Source organism: Cyprinus carpio, chromosome A22 (genome assembly GCF_018340385.1).
Source record: "Cyprinus carpio isolate SPL01 chromosome A22, ASM1834038v1, whole genome shotgun sequence".
Classification (NCBI taxonomy): domain Eukaryota; kingdom Metazoa; phylum Chordata; class Actinopteri; order Cypriniformes; family Cyprinidae; genus Cyprinus; species Cyprinus carpio.
The window spans coordinates 5,093,792-5,118,197 of NC_056593.1; the positions used below are offsets into that span (position 1 = coordinate 5,093,792).

The 24,406-nt window shown below is 35.8% G+C and overlaps 1 protein-coding gene across 4 annotated transcripts; it reads left to right on the top strand.

The window, feature by feature from the left end:
* Positions 1-897: 897 nt before the first annotated feature.
* LOC109047374 lies at positions 898-24,050 on the top strand. Of its 4 annotated transcripts, none has more exons than XM_042711716.1 (2): positions 898-1,032; positions 21,486-24,050. In XM_042711716.1, the coding sequence occupies exon 2, from the start codon at positions 21,527-21,529 to the stop codon at positions 22,562-22,564; it is 1,038 nt and encodes a 345-aa protein (XP_042567650.1). In that variant the 5' UTR covers positions 898-1,032; positions 21,486-21,526; the 3' UTR covers positions 22,565-24,050. The 4 variants fall into 4 exon arrangements, with proteins under 4 accessions (XP_042567650.1, XP_042567651.1, XP_042567652.1 ...); XM_042711717.1 differs by lacking the exon at positions 898-1,032 and adding an exon at positions 4,134-4,310; XM_042711718.1 differs by lacking the exon at positions 898-1,032 and adding an exon at positions 6,979-7,020.
* The last annotated feature ends 356 nt before the right edge of the window (positions 24,051-24,406 follow it).

A 24,406-nucleotide genomic window follows, 5' to 3' on the forward strand; every position in this document is an offset into this window, starting at 1 on the left:
GTTATATTCATAAGTCTCTCCAAATGTTGGCTAAAGAGGTTTTATTATAGTATATTGTGGGAAGTTTGATGCATTTTATTTCCTTAAAAGTGAATTGTCATTACCTCTCTGAGAGGCGTCATGCTAACATGATGTCATACAGCCACACCTCTGCTCAAGTGGTGTTCTTTTATATTTTTTCTAGTACAAAGTTGTACATACCAACATTCCCATCATTATTGTTGAGCATGTTCTTAAGTCCAATTTTTGGGGGTTGGGCTCTTGATCGCCCATCCCCCACCGCTAAACTGCAAATCCTGTAAGAATGTAATCACCCTTTTGTGATATTTTTTATTAAACATATATATACATATAGGATTTTATTAAGTCTTTTGTGATATTTTTTATTAAACATGTGGGAAGTTTGATGCATTTTATTTCCTTAAAAGTATACCATTACCTCTCTGAGAGGCGTCATGCTAACATGATGTCATACAGCCACACCTCTGCTCAAGTGGTGTTCTTTTATATTTTTTTCTAGTACAAAGTTGTACATACCAACATTCCCATCATTATTGTTGAGCATGTTCTTAAGTCCAATTTTTGGGGGTTGGGCTCTTGATCGCCCATCCCCCACCGCTAAACTGCAAATCCTGTAAGAATGTAATCACCCTTTTGTGATATTTTTTATTAAACATATATATACATATATTTTTTTTTTCTATGTATACCAAGTTGTTTATGACGATTCTTGACTGTATTACTATTAATATTATACATTAAATGTTTAATAATTTAATGGTCCGTGGTCAGTTTTTCCTTAAATATTACATACATATTTCTGGACCATTGTCCACAACAACATGAAATTATCCTTTTGCACTTAATAAACAATTTTTAAACCTTAGCTAGCTATTTTCGCGATAGCTCCGCCCCTTCTTCCAGTCAGCCACTCCGAAACTCGCCCTCTGAAGCTTTGAGAGCCATTTTTGTTTCATGGCAGGGAGCTCGGCAGCTCTCATTTCAGTGCTCTCATAAGGGACTCGGTAAAAGGTAAGACATTATTTAAAATTATGTATTTATTTGGAGGAGGAAGCGCGTGTTACAGCTGTATGACATTTACTTAAAACAGGTTCGCCGTAAAGTCTCCGTATATGGCTTATGCTCAACTACATTTTTGCCTGGCTTTTTGCGTATTAGTTTTTTCTCAAGTAACGTTAGACATCCAAAGTGGGGCTGAAACGTCTGTTGTTTTTAAAACGTTTTTATCCGGTCCAGTTGCGAGGTAATGTTCAACCGCTAAGTATCAGACGAATGTTTATCTCTCCTTTTCGCCAGCTAAACGTTCCTCTATTGTATTGTGTTGCATCGCCACTTGAAATGTTATTGAATATAATTCGAAATTATTGACGTTTACTGCTACAAACCTCTGATTTCGCCGTATCACTTCGCCTCTTACATATCATACGATCTGTTTAACGCTTTGGTTGCTAAGGAAGATTAATATAGCGTGTAAAGACCGGATCTGTATTTTCGTATGCGCCTGGTGACGTCAAACCTCGTGCAATATCGCAGTTTAGGGGCGCTGCGCGATCTAGCTACTAGAAAGGGGTGTCTGTATTCATGTATTTGTTGTGAATTTAAATACAAACATGGATGTAAAGTACAGATTTCATTACAAGTAATCATCAAAACAAAAGATACGCCTATTTTTCAGTTCAATTGCGTAAAATTGTTAGAATTTGCTAGACTTATCGTGGCAAATTACTTTTCAACTAAATAAAATCAGTTTTGTATATGAACTAGAAATTTACAATAATTTGTTCTTAGACGGAATTAGCTTAATTAGCGTCCAGTCATAACATCACGTCAAGACGTTTGTTAAAGAACATGTTAAAATGATGCGTAAAGGGCCGTTCACACCAAGAACGATAACTATAAAGATAACGATATTAGCGTCCACACCAGCGAACGATATCTTCTGTTTATTCTAAGCGCACGCTCGTCTGGCGCTTTAAATTCTCGAGCTCGTTACAGCAGGATGGATTCTGATTAGCTGTCAATTTTTTAGCGTTCATCAGCTGGAAAAAAAAATCGTTTTGGAAGTGATTCCAACGATATCGTTTTTCTTTGTCTTTATCATTATAGTTGTGGTGTGGACTCTGCTGTTCTTTAATACTGAAAACGATTTTTAGAACTATATCTTTATCGTTATCTTTATAGTTATCGTCCTTGGTGTGAATGGGCCTTTATTCCTTTTCAGAATAATCGTTCGCACATTTTTGAAAAACACCAACTTCTCTAAATTGTAAATGTCATGAAACGTGCTCTTTCATGTCTTTTTAAGAGACTATTCACACTAGGGCTGCACCATTAATCGCATGCCTTTATCATGCGCATCTTGTCAGTAAAGCTGGTTCTGTGATTAGTAGTGAATTTCCAGCACGTGCTTTCAGAAGGAGCTACATTTAGGCTACTGCACAGAGCTGTAGTTCACTGACAAGCTACGCAAACAGCTTTCATTATCGCATGCGATACATTGCTGATAATGAACGTGATATTGCGTAGCTTGTCAGTGAACTACAGTTCTGTGTAGTAAATGCCGCTCCATCTAAAAGCATGTGCTGGAGATTTACTACTAATCACAGAACCGGCTTTACTGATGAGATGCACATGATAAACGCATCCGATTTGTTGTGCAGCCCTAATTTACACAGTGTGTGTTATTTTGTTCTATCTGTATGATTTTATATTGTCACACTGTAAACATTTGCTGTGTTGGCCTTTGCAAAACATTTTGCACCATTAGCACTGCAATGCCGCCTTTCCACGGAAATTACCCGGAACAATTGTACAAACATGAGCACTGAGCACTGAGATCACGTGGACCTGATCGTCTCCAAAATTGACAAACCACATTTTTAAATAGGCGATGTCTTTATAAATAAACCGCATATTTAAGTTTTAAACAACTACATTCTCACCTGAAATACTTTTAAAACTACATTTCATGACACGATAACAGTAATATTTTAAAAATTATCTGAATAAATGGTGGTTGAAATCACAATGCTGCGTAAACTCAACCAATCAGCATGTTTAGTGCCCAAGTCCCGCCCCCAAAAGTTTCGGACCTTTGAAAAGACAAAGGACTGATCTTATGAATTTGGTGGTTGGGTTAAATATGGACTCTTTACATTACAGTGATCGGCATGAAATTAAATTTCACATAAATTTACTTGACATTTACAAAATTATCTATTTTCTGAATGCAATTAATCTTATTGTGAACAATTCATCAAGGACTGTTTAATTTTTTTTTTTTTACTTTTTTCTTCCAATAAAATGATAGACTTCTCGTGACTTATGATAAACTTCTTCAAATCGTTTAGTGCGCCTAAACCCCGGCCCTTTCTTATGATTTGCCGCAAACTCTGATTCACACCTGCATTCATCCAATCAACAATAGATAGAACCGCGTCCCCATCCAACATTTATTCTATCTTTGAAAATGTCACTCAGATGTGCGCCACTATACAAAAATCTGTTACTACTTCTGATAAATCACATGAATAAAAATCCTTTAAACTCACCTTGTGTTGCACTCCAGTTTTTATAATGCAGGAGTGCATTAAGTGTGAGCTCTTAACATCGGATTATTTTCTTAAAACTACATTTTCTAGACATTATAGATGATAAATACTCTAAAATGATGAAAACACGCATCAAATAGATGTCTTGAGCCCCTTTCACACTGAGATTCCGGATAATACACGGGTAATGTGTCCCGGCAATTGTTCCCGGATCATTAGATTTTGGTTCATTCACGCTGCCAGTGATTTCCCGGAATCTGTGCCTGCGTTCACACACAACCCGTAAAGGTCCCATAAGGACATATGACATCAGGATGTGAAATGTAATGTACGAGTCGAAAACGCTAGGCACGTTAACTTTAACTTAAGCTGGCGAACGATCTCCGCTTCAGCGTGGATAGTGAGGAGCTAACTGATCTCTGCTTCATTACAGTTTGCACATATTTTTTCATTGCGAAGTTTATCCGCCTTCAAAACACCCGGTAAAAGAGTCTCACGATAACGTGCGTCATCACTACGACACACCCTTTACACATTGGTTCTGGCTTTTGTTCACACAGAGCTCGTTCCGGGACTGAAGCCGGCAATGTTACTAGGTCTCCAACCCGGGATCAATCCCGGAATCAATCACGGAACGTATTTGCGTTCACACAGAAGGCAATCCAGCAATTTTCCGGGACCAATGTGCAGTGTAATAGGGGCTACGGCAATGTAAATGCACAGGAAATGTAATATCCTGTAAGCACGCGTATATTGCCACAACATCTGTTAAAGTGTACAACGTAGCATTGTGTTACAATTATTTTGTACAAAAATATTAAATTTATATTTTCAATGCTAACATTCATTCATAACAAATAGATGTCTCTGCGACTTGCAGATTCCAGTAGGTACATGTACGTTCAATGTACAGGTGCATCTCAATAAATTAGAATGTTGTGGAAAAGTTCAACTATTTCAGTAATTCAACTCAAATTGTAAAACTTGTGTAATATATAAATTCAATGCACACAGACTGAAGTAGTTTGTCTTTGGTTCTTTTAATTGTGATGATTTGGGCTCACATTTAACAAAAACCCACCAATTCACTATCTCAACAAATAAGAATATGGTGACATGACAATCAGCTAATCAACTCAAAACACCTGCAAAGGTTTCCTGAGCCTTCAAAATGGTCTCTCAGTTTGGTTCACTAGGCTACACAATCATGGGGAGGACTGCTGATCTGACAGTTGTCCAGAAGACAATCATTGACACCCTTCACAAGGAGGGTAAGCCACAAACATTCATTGCCAAAGAAGCTGGCTGTTCACAGAGTGCTGTATCCAAGCATGTTAACAGAAAGTTGAGTAGAAGGAAAAAGTGTGGAAAAAAAGATGCATAACCAACCGAGAGAACCACAGCCTTATGAGGATTGTCAAGCAAAATCGATTCAAGAATTTGAGTGAACTTTACAAGGAATGGACTGAGGCGTCTTACCTGGGCTAAGGAGAAGAAGAACTGGACTGTTGTCCAGTGGTCCAAAGTCCTCTTTTCAGATGAGAGCAAGTTTTGTTTTTCATTTTGGAAACCAAGGTCCTAGAGTCTGGAGTTGTGTGGTGAAGCTCATAGCCCAAGTTGCTTGAAGTCCGGTGTTAAGTTTCCACAGTCTGTGATGATTTGGGGTGCAATGTTATCTGCTGGTGTTGGTCCACTGTGTTTTTTGAAAACCAAAGTCACTGCACCCGTTTACCAAGAAATTTTGGAGCACTTCATGCTTCCTTCTGCTGACCAGCTTTTTGAAGATGCTGATTTTTTTTTTCAGCAGGATTTGGCACCTGCCCACACTGCCAAAAACACCAAAAGTTGGTTTAATGACCATGGTGTTGTTGTGCTTGACTGGCCAGCAAACTCACCAGACATGAACCCCACAGAGAATCTATGGAGTATTGTCAAGAGGAAAATGAGAAACAAGAGACCAAAAAATGCAGATGAGCTGAAGGCCACTGTCAAAGAAACCTGGGCCAACGATTCACTAAAAATGTTTTTTTTTTTTTAAATTTTATTGGTCTTATGAAGTGTTCTAATTTGTTGAATTGGTGGGTTTTTGTTAAATATGAGCCAAAATCATTACAATTAAAAGAACCAATAACTTAAACTACTTCAGTCTGTGTGCACTGAATTTGTTTAATACACGAGTTTCACAATTTGAGTTGAATTACTAAAATAAATGAACTTTTCCATGACATTCTAATTTGAGATGCACCTGTATGTGTTAAAGCACTTTATCGCAAAATCATTACATTCTCTTAAGTAAGTTGTTTCTGCCCTACATTTGCAAACATAGTGGTTTTATGTTCATTTTAATGCAAGAAACATACTTTATGTAGATGTGAATGTTTGGCCAAACACATTGTGAGTGTGTGATTCTGTTGAAAACTTAATGGGTGATGTTGTTTTTATGATGTGGCAGTAAAAAATCTCAGAACTAAAGGGTACTTTTTAAATTTAAATGATACATTTACGAAATTTTTATTTTTCAGGTAACTAGCAACTTTCAACTTGCTCAGCATGTTTCTTTTGGGATCAGTTGTTCCAACCTGACAATAATTGACTTGAATGAGAAAATTGACAGTAAAAGATTGTTAGCGCTGTAGCACTAATCAAGCACAGCTGCCTCTTATGTGCAACTAATCCTGAAGGCTTTGATAAGCTTTTTCAGGTGTGTTTGATTAGGATTTGAGCAAAACCCGACAGGACAGTGGCCCTCAGGACTGGAGTTCATTATCCATGACTTCACCACAAACAAAATTTTGAACAGCATTCCAAAGGAACGATTCACACCCAGGGTGAACATTCTGTTGATGACAGACTACAGTATGAATTTTTGCAAATTAACAAAACCTCACAGACCAATAAATTCTAGTTATTGATACATTCCCATACCCCAATAGTTGTAGTTCAGGAAGTCGTTTAGTGATAGAGTGATAGGTTGTCTACGATAAATTTTAAAATATTCCCTATTCTAAACTAATAGCAAAGGATGCACATTAAAGGGGACATACCACACACACAGTGTCGGCCAATCTCATGTTAAAGGCATACTCCATCCCAAAATGAAAATGTTGTCATTAATCACTTACCCCCATGTCGTTCCAAACCCATAAAAGCTTTGTTCGTCTTTGGAACACAATTTAAGATATTTTGGATGAAAACCGGTAGGCTTGAAGTCGTTATTTTTGTTTTCTTCGTGTACAAAAAGTATTCTCGTCGCCTCATAACGTTACGGTTGAATCACTGATGGCAGATGGACTATTCTGATGATGTCTTTCATACTTTTCTGGACCTTGACACTGTTATTTATTTGGCAGTCTATGGGACAGTCTCAAGCCTCCCGGTTTTCATCCAGAATATCTTAAATTGTGTTCCGAAGAAGAACAAAGCTCTTAGGGTTTGGAACGACATGGGGGTAAGTGATTAATGACAAAATTTAAATTTTGCGGTGGAGTAACCCTTTAATCTTGAGAACCTATATAATAATGTTGCAACCTTCATATCTCCAAAGAGTCTTTAACTTTATTAGATTTATAAAAAAAAGATTTACGCTTTTTCAGCTTTACGCTTCCCTCTGAAAACAGCCGAGCTCCTGGAGGCGTGCTGTGGGCAGAGCTAAAAAGTCACAAGCACTTGTGCACCAGCAAAACACAGAAATGTGATGCAGTTTTACTCATCGCCTGTGGTTTCGACTCCTGACCGGGAACTTTTAACGCTGTGACCGCTACTTCTTTCAGTCTCAAACAATGTGCAAATCCAGCATTGAACTGGACCTTGTTTAAAAATTAAAACAGAAAAAAATTCTGGATCATGCAAAGAAAACAGCCAACCAATGAGATATGAACTTGTTCCTGTTTTGTGAGCCACTTCTGATATGCGTTGTAGCATTTTAGTGGCAGTCATTTTGTCAACTATCTTTGGTTTGTTGTTGTCTTTGCACCCTTTTTTCATATATTACATGGTGTGTTTTTTTGGAGATGACTTCATGTACATTTATATTTCCATACCTTTTATCATATTATCATGGCATAAATTTGTGCCATTTCTTTTGAACTTTGGTTTTAGAATTGCTTTTCATTTAGCCCACCAAGCACTCATTACTCTTGGTGTAAATAGACCTTTCAGATGTAGCTAGTGATTCATCTCACATCGCGGAATCCAGTCATAAAAAACAGAATTTACAGTTTAACGCGGAATGTCACGGAATTTGTCAAAATTTGAATGAATTAATCAAAAGTAGGTCATTAAACTTAAATCAAATTGCGATATTTACTAATATCTGTAAATATTAAGCTGGAAAAGTCTATTTAAATATGAATCCTGCAATGTTCTGCATGTCTCTGTTAATGAATGGCGCATTTACTACCCACATACTGAAGTGCGCGTGACGCTTGCGGTGATTTCAGCGTCTGCTGTCTCACTAAATGAGGACGTAATAGAATGATGAACATCTTCTCAACTGCTGTGATGGTGGTTTCTTGATGATTTTTTGGGTTTGTTTTGTTTGAGTCTAGAGTCATATCACATAAACACAACTGTAAAGGTAATCACAGCAACCCGTCAAAATAAAAGTCTGGTTTAATTTAAAGGTATAATTTAATTTAAAAGTATTTGCCAGAAATGTATTGCTAGTGTACAGCAGAATGTACATAGCCTACTACTACTACTACTAAAAAGAAACAAACATTATTTTTAAAGGAATAATCACACATTTCTTTCATGTTTTAATTTTAATAGTAAATCACCTTTGTTTACCAAAAAATTAAGTTTGCTTAATTTTCAATAATCAAAAGATAAATTAAATCATTTGATAACCAGAAAAATGTAAATACACAACAGACTTTCTGAGGGAGAAAAAAAAAGTCAAGGCTATTTTAAGAAAAAATTGAATAAATTAAGTTGTTTTTATGCATTTAAATAAGTAGACATGCTAAAAAACATAATTAGGTAACAATAAAACATATGGTGGAAAAAAAAAAATTAAACATTTCATAGGGCCCAAAACATTTCATAGGGGAAAAATTTAATTTGGGAAAAAATAAAACTGATTTCATCAATGGTTGAATGAAAGGTGTTTTCACACTCAGAGTGAAATGGTTTTATTTGGTTAGTGTGATGATGACGTGTCATGGTTTAAAAGATTGGTTGGTTGTAAGGATGTAGCAATTCACGATTTGATTCGATTCACGATTTTGATTTATTTGGGATTTTAATCATGATCCAAACAAAGATGCAGCGTACATGCAGCATTAATAGTTTTTAATCTAAATTAGACTGTATAATTTCGAAATTTGAAGCAAAAACAGAATGGTCTGACTTTAGTTTTGTGAAACTATACTACATAAAGCATATCTGAACGAAACCGTAGACACGCTGAATGAGATGCAGATTCACTCTCTGACAGCAGGTGGCACTTATGAACAGCAATGATATAGTAGTGTTTCCTGGGTTACCGCTGTAAACAAAGCAGCGCTATGCATATGAAAAGTACTTTAATATGTATTGTTCAGAGGCAAGATGAAAAGAAAATACCACGTCAACATTTCTAAAGATAGTCAGTTCCCCTCAGGGATACATTCATATAAACTCCTACTCCAATTGTATTGCGATTTGTTTGCCATCTCAACCGATTTGAATCGTCACATATTTGAATAGATTTTTGACCGGCTCGTGGTTAATCGTTACATCCCTAGTTGGTTGCAATGTGAGTAGGACTTTGAATATCATAGTTGCCCTTCAGTCCAACTGTGTTTTTGTCTGGTCGTCCATTTTAAATAAGTGAATTCATCAAACAAATCTGATTCTTCTGCACTTGAACTCTCTTAATATTGAGTTCTACACTAATGACATCTTCTTTTGATGATGGTTTTTATGTTTCAGAGTGTCTTCAGAATCAGGTGTCTCATAAGTCTTGTAAGGGCCATTCACACAAAGAGATGAATTGATCTGTTCTTTGAGATCTTTGCTGTATAGGAGTACTGTTGGTCAGGGTTTTGCCACCCTAGTGGACAGGTGATGCCAAGGTTTTGATTTTTCTCTTTATTGTTATGATAATGAAGTAATTTCAGTGATGTAGTTGTTGCAATTTTTTTTTACATTTTATTGAGTATCGTGTCCCAAAAGCATTCCTTAGCCTTTATGATTTGACTCATCAATCATCATGGACTTCATCAATTTACTTGAGAAGCAATGCCGCTTGGAATATTAAATCTTGTTTTCATAGACAGTATCTGGTGTGTTTTGCCTTACTGCAATGTTAGATCTTTTAACTTTTTTTAACTTGTTTGTAATTGAAAAAATAAATAAAAAATCTGCCAGTTGCTGTAAGACAAAATGTACTTGTATTAACCTGTTAACCAGCACCCCCCGTTATGGGACTCACAGCTGAAAATGACCTACCTAACTTAAAATTGTAATAGTTCCTGACTTCAGTGTGCTACACACACAGTTTTGGTGTCTTTCAGAGTTGATAATGCTCAAAAAGATAAAACGTTATAGACACTGAAGTAGGGCTGCAACTAACGATTATTTTGATAATCGATTAATCGGTCGATTATTTTTACGATTAATCGATGAATCGGTTTTTGTGTACTTAATTTTAGTTTTGCCCATTTTTTACCAAGGTAAATTATTAACAAAAGGGTCTTTATCATTCAACATAAACTTTTTTAGAGATTGTAACCATTTTTGCATTGTCATATCCTCATCAAAAAAACATACCTGGAGTTGTGTTTTATATAGTGTCATTTATCCTTTGTGCGAACTCTTTCTGCAATCAAAACACTGAACCATACATTCTAGCAAATTTCACAAGGAGATTTCAAATAATGTTTTCACCCATGGCAAATCCTTAGGGATCTATAAAGTAGTTTAAAAATCCTGAAACAAAGCTATTAAGGAATATCTTTCAGAACATATTATCACGAAGAGATTTCCGAATTTAAACAGGGATTTAAAATTACAGCAGGAAATTGCATTTTTATTCTTTTTTCCTGTTAAACACCACAGCTTATACCGTGGGGAAACAGCTTTATATAGCTTATGCTGTGAAATTGTAAACAATCCTTCCAATAAAGTGCCAAAATGGCATGAAACTGAATGGAACTCACATTTTAAAGTAAAATTGTAAAGTAAAATCCATCAGAAGGTTGTGTTGTCCAAAAAAAAATTGGACACACCTAAACAAAACCTGCTGTGTGAAAAAGAGCCATTTGAGTTACGGGGAGCTGAATGCTTAGAAAAAAAGTGCATTTCAAATGCACTGTCATATTTAAACATTCACCTCTCTCAGTCAGTCATTATTAGGCTGCAATAATCTGAATTATGAACTGGTAAACGACAAAGCTTTAAGTGTTAATTGTTTTAAAAAGCAATGTTATCAGCTTTTACGACCAGACTAAACATTTGCAAAACAACATTGTACTGCAGAATCTCTGCACAAATAAAAGTCTGCACACTGTGATTTTCATCGGATTTAAATATGTAGTGGTCCGTTATAAACAGTTGCCAAAATCGAAAAAAAGCAGTAATAAAGCGATAAAATGTTAACATGTTAACAAACAGCTTATGCCTGAACTGACAGGAAATTCGACTACCTGTGGGAAATGATGCAGAAAACACTATTCACTCATTATGAGAAAAACTTGCATTGCAGTGCAGTGCAAAGGTCAACATGCCAAATGTTCAGGGCTTAACAGTTAGGCTTGCTCTCTTTTTGCTCCCCCCATTTTGATGACTTCGTCCGATTAGGTCAGTTTATCTCCGCTTTTTTCTTTTTCTTTCTCGAGCTTACTCACTGCCGCCTGCCTAACACATCACGCTGAATGCTGCAGACAGAGAGACGCTGTGCGGGAAGCACGTGACATGAAACAGAGGCCAGATATTGGCTCTATTCGCTACCTTCTCCTGCTGTACTGGTGAGGTAAAACCTCCGGTGGGCTCATTTGCCACACTTTGGTCACCGCAGATTTAAAATATGCACGAAATGAGCCGCTTACGGCAAATAAAAATTATTTAGCAACGAATCGATTACTAAATTAGTTGACAACTATTTTAATAATCGATTTTAATCGATTAAATCGATTAGTTGTTTCAGCTCTACACTGAAGTGCCTTGAAAATTTTTTCACCACACTGATTTTTTTTTTATTATTTCATATAAAAATACATGAAATCAGTCCTGGAGCAATCCAGAAAAGTAATGGGTTGAAAATCACATGTCTCATGAGTTTCTATTTAAAATCTGAAGAAGATACCATGAAAAATTTGATTCCTGCAGCCATTTTTCTGAGACCATGTCTAGCCCCACCCCCGCCACCCCCTGTTTGAAGAAAAATATTTGACAAATGTATTGAAGGGTTCTACAAACTATTTTAGTCATTAAACATACCACTGCATAGTTTTTCCATTATAAAACAATAGACAGAATCTTAGACATTGCATAAGTGATTTATTTGAACACTAGAAAAATACAATAAGAATAATTTGAGTAATAAGAAAAGAAAAAGACCTATGTATGTCAATTACAGTACATTCTGAGATTGCTAAAAAATACAGCATTTACACTGATAGATGCTCATATAGTCAATAATCACGTTGATGGCCGAACATACAGATGGTAATCATACAGATGTGCCATATAGTCAGTAATCACACTCTTCATATAGACGGCGTTCACATTGATAGCTGTCTATCACACTCTGATTATCAGTCATAGAGATGGTAATCATGCAGATACAGCCACATTCCCCACAAAACGCACACACATATATGAAAAATGTTGAAGAAAAAAAAAAATTATTTGTGCAAAAAGCCGATCACTAAGTTACGCCCCCATCAGATAACAGGTGCGTCACGAGCCATCACGAGAAAGTGCCAGAATTCAAATAAACAATATTCAGCTTATCTTTGACTTTGTGTTTAGTGGATGGTCTCATTCTGATTGTGACGCTGTATGCTACAAAACCATGGTGTTTTTTAGACCAAGGCGCAGTTTTTTTTTGAGCGTAGGTTATTCCATAACAGATACAAACAATACTGTCCCTGAAGAACTGAGACATAAACAAAGTAATTACCATCCATATGACAACGTTATTGCTTTGCTGGACTAAAAGTGCTCTGAGACGTCATTCAGTGGACCCTTACCTTTCTAACTAAACCGGGATTTACTGCTGTGGATGTGTTTATGACTTGCTATTACGACGAATCTGGTATGGCCTGCATTTTGTTTATGCATGTTTTGATGTATACTGCTTACACAAATTTAGCAAATACATTACTTATAAGCTTTCCATTGAAAAACCGCGATCTGTCATCGATGATTGAGGCTTAGACCTTTATAATGAAATATAGTTTGTAAAGATGAATTTTGTCCCGTTTCATTTAATCTTTTCGTAAATATTGACACTTGCAAACAAAGAGCGTTCCGTGCGTCGGCGTCCAGGTGGTTGTTAGGTTATTGGAGGATTATTTTATAAATGTGTTATGTGTTGTTTTTCTCTGCTCAAAATTTCATAGATTTGATCTCAGGAAGACTTAACAGAGATAGATTGACTGAGTGTGTGCGATTACCAGTGTCTGTCCTTACCAGCATCTGTCCTTCCTCGAGACAACTCATATATTTGTGAAAATATATTGGTTTGCCATCAGTTGTCCAAAGATGAAGTGATATCTTTGTTGTAGTATACTTTCAACTTTAAGGGGATTTCCCATGACTGCCGACAACAATGATCAATGCACTGAATCAATGCCCACTCTATGGGTGACACGTGTTTAACTAGTTAACATTAACTAGTGTGATATACTAACCTACTGAAGTACTAAAATCAGATTTTGTACCTGACACCATGTCTACACCAGACACGACAAAGTGAACATTGCAAATCTATTTGTTAATAGAACAAGGCATCAGTGGCATCCAGTGTAGACACAGTATTATAATATAGTGACAACCACTCAAAAACACAAGTGGTAGTGAGAAAGCCACATGATGACTCAAGCTCACCAAAAGTAGCTTTTCCACAAGCTGAAGTGCATGCAATAGAAGGTACACAAATGCAAAACACCATCATGGTAACATATATTGACACTAAAATAGTGCAACTAACATCAAGTCAACAACATAAGATCTAATAAAAAAAACTAATGTACATAACTGATTAAAAAAGTTTAAACTCAAAACCATCAAATGTGAAGGGCTTTATGGGAATGTCAATTGTTCACTGTAAATTATAAGATGACTTGTTCTTTTTTCACAAAATTCACAAATTCTGTGAATATGGGATGCACCTAATGTTCGCCAACCGAAATTATTCATATATATATATATATAATTATTTGAATAAACAAAAATACAGAATAAATAGTACCGAACAATGATGTGACGCGATCAAATAGCAACCAGCGTAGAGTGAGAGGTACACACTCTTTATAATGCAACAAACATGTCAGCAGTGTGGAAGCATTTAAAACTTTCTGAGAAAGACGCAAAAATCATTGCAAGCCCCCGACAGCGAGAGACTGTTTACTATTGCATCGCATGTCTTCGATGAGAAGAGGAAGGGGTGATTGTTGTTGGTTACTGTATGATGATTGAAATCGCAAAATGGCCTTAAACAATTAACAGTAAATAAACTGCAGAACGTTATGTTTTCTAATACAAGTACAAATTGCATGAATTCTGACAGTGCTGCACAAACTATTGGCGCTATCTGCTTGTTAACCAGGGTTCAAAGTCCAAAGTGTAAGGAAAATCTGCGCTGAAACAGTGTTACTCGTCAGTTGTTTAGTCCTATTTTTATGAATTTTTACAAGGCATTTGACAATGCGATACATGCAACGTATTCGTAATGACTCATTTATAAATCTGCTGTTGCCAACAAAACAAAGCAAAAGAGGTCTTTCTGCGCGTTTCCGCCAAAATCAAAGTTGAGAAAAAGAAAAACTCCATCAACATTCATAAATGTTAGTATTGTAATTTTACTGTTGTTCTGTAGAATAAAATAAAAAGACAATAATAATAATAATAATAATAATTACAACAGCTTTGTAAATAAATTTTTTATAACATTCTCAAATAGTGTTCAAATTGGGATCTGTAATATTTTCTAATGTTTTAAAAGAAGTCTTTTTTTTACCTGAGATAACGATTCCGATATCTAGGTTTCAGTATTGGCCGATACAGATAACAGATACCAATGACCGGCCCCCCACAACCCCCCCCCCCCCCCCATTTTTTTAAAATTTTATAGATACAGATTGTTTTATAAATAGAAAAAAAACAATAAATATAGAAAAATATAGGGTTATGCATATTCATAATCTATGACAAAAATGTATCATAAAGTAGGTTAGTGGATAATTCAGCAGCAAAAGTTTTTCTAGAAAAATCAGTTCACAATAATTTTAGAAATTTAGACAAAACTATTTTGTGGGGAACAAATAAAAGTAAAACTAAATATGGTAAAATGTTACACATTGCTATTTGTATTATTATAAAATCCATTCATTAAAACATTAATGAATGTATTTGTATGTAAGTATACTATAAAATTAAAATACATTTCTTTTAAATGTATAGCATATTTTTTAATAAGGCAACAACATATGATAGATACGATAGGACAAAACAAATACAGTGCAGCACGAACCGTTTACAATGTGCGCAAACGCTGTGCAGAATGATACGCTTGAAGCAAAACCGCATCACAGCCGACACCATGTTGCTTCAAGCACGTCATTCTGCACACCGGATGCGCATATTGTAAGCGCTTTGTTTTAAAAAGTGCAAAGCACAAAGAGAAGAGACATTGATGCGTAGTGTATTATATATGTTTAACAGTTATAGAGCCTTTCTTTTAACAGTTTTAAATTTCACTTACTGTGCACGTTAAAAACAATTTATAGTCTTTTCTACGCCCGTGTTTTGTTCTCACAGACACCCGGTAGCAAGTAACTAAACAACATTTAACTCCGGCAAGAAGTTAAAGTCCTTTTTGCAAATTCATAGACATGTATTTACAAATCAAGTATAATAATGGGAACACAGAAAGATCTTGGAGAGAGCTTTACTGAGCTGACTGTGTAACCGAACGCGACCAGGGTTTAAAGGCTGAAAGGTTGACTGACAGACACAGCAGACTTTTACTATGTTTTACTATTATAGCTGCCAAGTTCAATTAATAGTGAAAACCGAATGCTTTCATCATACTACATAACACTTTCATCATACAGTGTAGACGCAATGTAGACAAGAGTCACTGACAGTAACTGGAGTTTTGGTAAAAGTGCAGAACTCAAATCACTGATAGACTATAATCGTTGATTATAAAGGGAGTGTTCTTTGACTGCTTTCTGCATATAATTTGATAACAAAAACAGGTAATTTCTAGGGATTCACCGATAGGATTTTCTGGGGCCGATACCAATTTTAACAAACACTTATTGGCCGATAGCGATACCAGTATTTGTCACTTCCTCTCTTATTTGAAATTTTGACATCAAAATAGATAGTATTTTGATCATGTTTTAAATCAGCAAAGTTCAAAAACACCTGCATTAAATTATACTAGGTTTTTTATTGCTGCATCATCAAATAATTTCTAATGAACATGGTTTGGATCCATTTAACATTCAGCAGAACAAAGATGCATATAAAATAAGCAGTGCTTTTTAGGTAGGTTTAACAGTTTTCAGGTACAGAAATAAAGTAAACAAATGTAAAATAACACTTCACTGTATAAATTAAATACATATCCTTCTTTATTGTAACAGACTTTATTATGATTAATATTCTAATTAGTTTTTGTATACATTTTAATATTTTTTGTAAGATTAACTATGTATGAGATCTCCTATATTAAAGCGGGACTCTTATTTAGACGGGTTTTCTAGTCTACGGAGCTATATGGGTAATTTAAACACGCAGTTCTTTGGATTTTAAAATTTGTCAGTTTATGGGCAAAAAAAGCAACCCTCAAAAAGGCATGAAATCTGTATGTATTGGTTTACTATTAGTTGTAATAAGTGTTTTGTTTAATTCGCTGTATGTTGATGATAATGCAACTGAAAGAAGAGTTTAATGTGCACTTCTCTTGCTGTGTTTTGTTTAGTTCTTATGGTGATTTTTTTTTTTTGTTTTTATTATTTTTTGAGTGAAAAAGGACGCAATAAACTTAAAACATCAGTAAAATTTTGGTCATCATTCAAATGAGGTCTGGTACACTTGTGAAAGCTACAAAAGTTATTTAGTCAAGATTAGTGTGCGATCTTTTGTCTGTTGTTATTCGATTAGCATTAAAAGTGCAGACAGCAGCACTAGGATTATTATTAGCGCTAGCAACAGACATTATGCAGCTCAGTGCCTTCATGCAGTTAATTAATAAACCATTATATAGCCAATAAGCCGATGGTTGTAAACTGAGGATAAATCGGACAATAAATATCGGCAGCCGATACATCGGTGCATCCCTAGTATTTCCATGTTACTAAAAGGAACAGTGTGAAGTTAAAGGGATACACCAGCCCAAAATGAAAATTTGGTCATTAATCACTTACCCCCATGTCGTTCCAAACCCGTGAAAGCTTCATTCTTCTTAGGAACACAATTTAAGATATTTTGGATGAAAACCAGGAGGCTTGTGACTTGGCATAGAGCGCCAAGTAAAATACACTGTCAAGGTCCAGAAAAGTATGAAATATGAATATGAGCTGATGCAGGCAGCTTATACTCTTATGTGTCAGCCGCGACACAAGGATATGTTTTCTATGTGTATTTACGCTTAGATTTGAAAGAAAACAGCGCATCCTTGTGTTGCAGCTGACACAGAAGAGTGTAAGCTGCCTGTGTTCAGCTCATATTCTCCAAAATGGTGCCACAGTGACTTGGAGAGACACAGAAGAGACAAATTGTTGAATAAAGTCGTTCTTTTTGTTTTATTCATATACAAAAAGTATTCTGTCGCTTTATAACATTATGGTTGAACCACTGATGGCAGATGGACTATTCTGACGATGCTTTTCATACTTTTCTGGAGCTTCTTTTTTTTTTCTCTTTTCTTTTTTCTTTTATTTCGAACAAAACACAACTTAAAACAAAATATATAACACAACAAATTGTTGCTAATCCACAAAGAAACCTCTTTCCAAGACGTTATACAATACAAAATTGTCAAAAAAGGAGTGGGGTGAAGCAACAGCTTGACAGTGTTATTTATTTGGCAGTCTATGGGACAGTCACAAGCCTACCGGTTTTCATCCAAAATATCTTAAATTGTGTTCCGAAGACGAACGAAGCTTTTACAGGTTTGGAGTGACATGGGGGTAAGTGATTAATGACTAAATTGTCATTTTGGGGTGGAGTATTCCTATAACTGCTTAGTCACTGACTTACTAATCTACTGATTCATAAACGGCAAACGATTTTGCAATAAAACCATCTAACTATACATGACTCCTTGCATATCTCACACTAACTCTTTCACCGCCAGTGTTTTTTGAAAAAAGTTGCCAGCCACCACCAGCATTTTTGATGATTTTCACTAAAATTTCATGGCAATTTTAAAATTAAAATTTTAAAATAAAATTTTATTTTAGGCAATTTTTATTTATATGCTTATTTTTGATGATCACATTGTTTTTCATATGCATACATAAGAGATCGCTTGTTTTGGTGTCTTCCTTACTTTTGTTTTTGATCTGCACATACTAGACTCATTCATGAGATGCGTAATAGCGCCCCTGAATGTATAACAGCGAGAACATGAAAACCTTGGTAAATTCAGTGTTTGGTGGGGAAACGTTGTCTCATGAAACCCGGAAAACTCTGTGTTTGGCAGGGAAAGAGTTAAGCAATGGAATTAACATACTTGCTTACAAGTTACTGCATTACTGTTGGATCCATATCTTGCCGTAAAGGTCTGTTTGCTGAGCCTGTCAAATTGCAACTGGTTTACCGGAGAATTCACAGCACACTAACATCAGAAGGTCCGAGGCTAAAGAAGCATTGATATAGAAGTAGGTGCTGATCAATATCTATGCAAGAAGACTTGTTTTGATGTATTATTACATAATGAAATATGTGGAAGTAGAAAATGAGTAATTTTGCATGCTTGCTTTTAATGAAAGCTGTTTTTGGAGTAATGAAGAAGTTTTGAGATCTGAAACTTACAGAAAGTTTTTATAGTATGATGACAGAAGTCAAATGTCAGAAGATCAGGGAAAATTTAATTTTTCATGTCAAAGACCCCTTTAAAAATTTACATTTCTTCAAACTGATTGTTTACTATTTCCTGCATTGTGGTTTTCTGTTTCTTTAATGTAGCTTCTTGATTGAGTCCAGTCCTGGTAAGGTGATTTGAAATTCAGACACAGCCTTGAAGAAAATCATGAATCCCCTGATGCCTGATTGCTAATTGTGGAATTCACCTTACAATACATTTTGTTCTTGATGCATCAATGCATCTCAGTATTTTAAGATGGGCATAGTACCAAATCTTTTGCAGTAAAACATTAAAAAATTATTTCAGATGTTCTAAAAATAGTTCAGTTAGGTCAAATTTGCAGATCTTATGGCTCTTATTTTTTATTTCTAACATTTCCTGTGTATACTTGTTCAAAAATTTAATAAAAATTACTGAGCATTTGGAGATGCAATGTTAAAACTAGAATCAGCAAACTATGTCTATCAAAAGTCACTGATCTTAACAATAGAACAAAGAACCTATAAAGCAATGGTTGAAAGTGTAGAATTGTTCTGAAGTGGCAAGCAATGAGTTCAGATACATTTCCCATGGATAAATAGAGAAATTCTTTAAAAATCTTAGGGAATTACAACAGTTTGCAAAGATAAAGTGGGCCAGTGTTCCTGGTAACAGTATCAGGCTATTACTTTACACTACTTGAACTCCTGTCAATGCCCATTTCACAGTTGAAGTCATTTTCTCAACCACAAAATTTTCTTGGGACAGTTATGCAACTTTGTGTGGAATACAAGTGCTACAAGCTACTTTATTCTGTGAAGTATACTTTTAGTGAAGTATTAGGCCTATAGTTTAAGTGCACTTTTAAAGAACTGTTTAAAAACTCATTTTTCAATATGTTCAAACTGCATAACTAGGGCTGGCACAAAACTACTTTTTCAGAACCAATTCCGATCCGATACCAGAAATTCTGAGTACTGGCCAATACCGATTGCTATCCGATACCAGCGCGTTTATTTATTTATTTATTTATTTATTTATTTTTTAAATCAGTGTAGAGTTTCTATACCTTAATGTGATAACCTGATCATCACTCTTTTGTGTGTTAAACACAACTTACCACATATATACAACTTCATTGTAAAAAACAACAACAAATTAATAAATATATAATCATAATCTATGACAAAAACACTATTATAAACTAGGTTAGTGGATAATTCAGTAGCAAAAGTTACTCTAGAAAAATCATGAGTGCACAATTATTTTATAAATCTAAACATTTATGAAGAAAATGTATTTAATGTGGAACAAATAAAAATGAATAGTGTAAGGCTAAATCTGGTAAAATGTTAAACATTGCTCTTTGTATTGTAAAATACCTTAATGAAAAATAAGTAATATATTTATATATTAATTAATATACTATATTAAAAGAAATTTATTTTAAATGTATAGCACAGTAATGAGGCAGCAAGATATGATAGATAAGACAACAAGAAAGGCTATTAATAATCTTTCATTGTGCAAAAGTATTATAACATGAAAGGCACCAATACAGAGCGGCACAAATTGCTTATGCACATCCCGTGCGCAGAATGATATGCTTGAAGCAACACGGAGTCACAGCGAGCAGCACTCCACATAGAAAAGTTCAAAGAACAAAGATATTGATGCGTAGTGTAATATATATGTGCGATAGTTTGAGCCTTTTCTTTTAACAGTTTTACATTTCAGTTACTGTGCACATGAAGAACAATTCATAGTGCTCTCTACTCCAGTGTAGTGATCTAACAGACACCCGGTAGAAAGTTACATGCTTTAGAAACAGCACTAAACTCCAGCAAGATAATGTTCTTTTATGCAAAACCATTTATCTTTATCTACAGATCAAGTATAATAATAGGAACATTGTATCATCTTAGAGAGAGTTTAATCATCTTAACTATCATAACCAAATGTGACACACAGTTTGAATGCTCAATGAAGGATGACAGATAGCTGCAGCTAAGAGAAGAGTTTATGTGAACTTGAATTCAATGACTGTACCTCCATTAAACTATGGAACGGTCTCAGAACACTTGAAATATAGTGCACAAAAACTTTATGGTGCTCTATAATGTTTTGTGCCTTTCGTTGGGCTTAACAGTAACACAGTATATACACAATATCAGATTTGGATCGCTCTCGTCTGACCGATACCCAATCCTGCAGAAAATGGCAGTATCGGAGCCGATACCGATACTTAGTATTGGATTGGCGCACACCTATGCATAACCAGGATGTTGTGTCTAGTTAAGTCATGGTACTGTTTTGACCCAAAGCAAACAATAATAAATAAAAAAAACTTTGTTTTGCCAAGCTGCATCAGTCAAGACTGGCTGGGATAATTTAGAGTGAGTAGTTTAAATCTAGGTTTACATCTTGGAAGATATAATCCTAAATATCAGCAGACTTTTCAGACAAACAAGTAATGGATAACCCAGTTGGACTGCTAGCTTAACCAATGGTGTGTGTTTGGGATAGAATTTTTGATCAACTGAAGTTGGGATGCCTGTCATATTTCTGCTAATCCATTGGAGCTAGTGTTGCAGAGTTTACACTGCTACTCATAGTAAAAACAAAACTGTAGTTCATGTGTCCATTTATAAATCTTCAACCTAATATCCTTTTCGTATTCACAGACACCTGAAGTCCTTATGCATACCAGCTGTGAAGGTGCACCATGAATTGTGAAGAGCAGGGCATGGGGAGGGTAGTCCATTCCTGGGCCAGATTTGCCCCAGCTGGACAAACTGCCCTCGAAGAGGCCCTGAGGGTCTTTAACCCCATGTCCAAGGACCTGTCGGACACCGAGAGACAAATGATGTCCTTTCTTCAAGAGCTGAGAAAGGAGGGAGCCAAGCCTGTGATTTTGAGGAGCAAAGATGTGTACGGATACACGTCTTGCACCACAGAGCCAATTACTTCCAGGATTGGCAGCAAGGTTCAGAGAGTGCCGAAACCTTCCAAGAAGCGAGGGCGGAAAGGTTTGAGCAAGACCAAGGATGTGAATTATGCGATGCTCAGTAGAGCAGCAAAGAGTATTCTCCAAAACCAACCCAAGATCCTGCTTACCAATCTCTCGGTGGACAGTCTTAAGCAGAATGTTGCATCGTCAACGCTAAAAAAACATTCTGTTCAAGCACAGCAGTGCCTCAAGCTAACAAACATAAAGGGGTTGACCGGAGGCCACACTGCGAGGTTGCAAATTCACTTTGGTGCAGATTCAAAAAGCGTCCCCAGTTTTGCTCTGGGGCGGCCACCGGATCTCTCCGGAATTCCACACTCTCCAACGGAAAATGGCAGTCAGACCTCAAATGTAGTTGCCTTGGACAACAAACATGTTTTGTCATGTCCATTCAAAGTAGAAGATGCCCTGATTGGAGACTCTGCCCCAGTCGTCTGTCAGAATGGGTTCGGTCTTAAAGATGGTAGCATTTATAAAAAGATGGAAACTGTATCAGGTAAACCTGATGTGATGACCAGTGGTCTGGACAATGGTTCAGTGAGGAGACTCCGTTTCCAAAGCTATAACTGGTCCCAGTCAACACTCACCAATGGCCAAGACGTTTCTAGATTGAATGGCAATGGTCTTGAATGGAAGGTTATAAAAGTAGATGACTCGGTCACGGATGAGGAGGTGAGGAGAAAGGCACAGAAAATCTTGCAAGTTAACTTGTCGCCTGTGATACAGATCCATCCCCTTGTTGACTCTGTATAGACCCTTGCTACAGACTTTTTGTTTTGTTTCCTTTTTTATGTTCTCTTGTTTTGCAGAGTTGCATTTTCTGGAAACAAACCCAAGGTTATGTCTGAATGGGAGCATTGCAGTTACCTCCAAATTTTGCATTGTCGTCAAGTAGTTACTGACATCATAATCCAAAGATGGGATACTTTTTTTCTGCTCTCACAGTATTTTGTTTCCCCAACACATCCCAACCTACCTTTATTTTGTGTATTTTTATCTAACTTCTGAAGGATTGGACTGATGAACAAAACCTTATTTATGACTATGCAGTTCCCAGAATGCTCCTTTTGTTGGAAAACTGGGCATGGACTGCTGTCTTACTGGATCATTGGAACAGACTGAATTTGTAGAGTGATTTATTACATGCTACTGCTTGAAAAGACAATGATAGCCTAACCTAAGTTGGTCTTTATGGTTTTCTACACCCTTGGATCCTGCTGATGTCTATGTCACCCAGGTTTTTTGACATCACCAGTTTTGTAATATGTTAGTCTGCTGGCATAGACTGCATATGATATTTTTGTTTAGACTCTAACATGTTCAAATTGGGGGCACTTTTTACATATTAATTTAATTTCAGGGCAAAATAAATGGCCTTATTCTTTGAGAAGAGTAAAATTTAACTGAATCTTTTACTCTTTCCTTCTCAATGTACTTGTTTCTTTCTGCACTCCACTTCTCATAAATTCCTCGAATGTTTCTTTTAATGTGCCAACCCTGGTTTTCCGTTTCTTTACAGTTTTGTTGGTACCATGACCACAAAGAATTGCAAAAAAAAATTGCTTCATTTTAAGAGTTCTCAGAATCCCGTCAAGCAGTGGACTTGCTTGTCCATTGATTGAACGTACCTCAAACACTTGAATAAGAAAATGTTATCATCATTAATCCTGCAGTTAATTATGTATATTGTTCATTCCATGCATCCATAAGTTGGTTAGTCCTTATTTATGTTTGATGATTTGTGGCCATCTTGATCGCCTTCTACACATTTAACCAAATTCTGAAATTTCAAACTGATCTTCAAAGGGGTGGTTTTTATCCAGCGATTTCTGAAGGAAGCAAATTGGAAAAGAAAAACTTCATTCAGGTTGTCTGTTAAATCTCCCCAAGATGTTTTATTAAGGTCAGTGTTCTGCCTCACCAGGTTTCATTTGCTGAGGGTGATTCATGTGCATAGAGCATTTTTTTTTTTTCAAACTAATGTAGATGATGGCAATGCAGCAGTTTATTTATCATTTAATTTTTTTTATAAATTTAAGTTTAGAGTTAACCAGCATATGGCTTCCATTAAAAAAAAACAACAACTTTCATCCACACACAAAATACAAGCAGAATTTGTTTTCCTGTTAATCAGTTTTTATTTCCATCCAGTTGAATCTGTGACACTCAAAAGCTGTAAATGTCAGTGTTGTATCTTTAGTTACTGTTATCACGTTGTGGATTAAAATATGTTTGAGAAGTGTTTGGTGTGGATTACTGGAGTCTCAGAGTTTCCTTTTTTTAAATGAACAGGCAAGATTATTGGTGAGCAAAAAAATTATACCTCAAAGATGTCTCCGTTAGCTGTTTTGTGAGGTGTGGAGAGTTGCATCTTGTTATAGCCAGTGATCTTGAGAGCCATTCAATTCCATTTCAGAAATGGGGATCCTGCTCTAAAATCGAACTGGATAAGCCATGTTCAAAGCTGGTTTGGAATAGCTAATACACACCAGCAAACCTTACGAATTCAAATTTATATTAATATGCCTTGTTGCTTGGTAACTGTAAATGACTGTTTGGCTAATGTAAATTTACAGGTGTTTTTTTTAGATGATG

Bases quoted from the DNA above. Each gene is read 5' to 3' on its own strand.
- LOC109047374 (XM_042711716.1), top strand. From the start codon at position 21,527: ATGAATTGTGAAGAGCAGGGCATGGGGAGGGTAGTCCATTCCTGGGCC.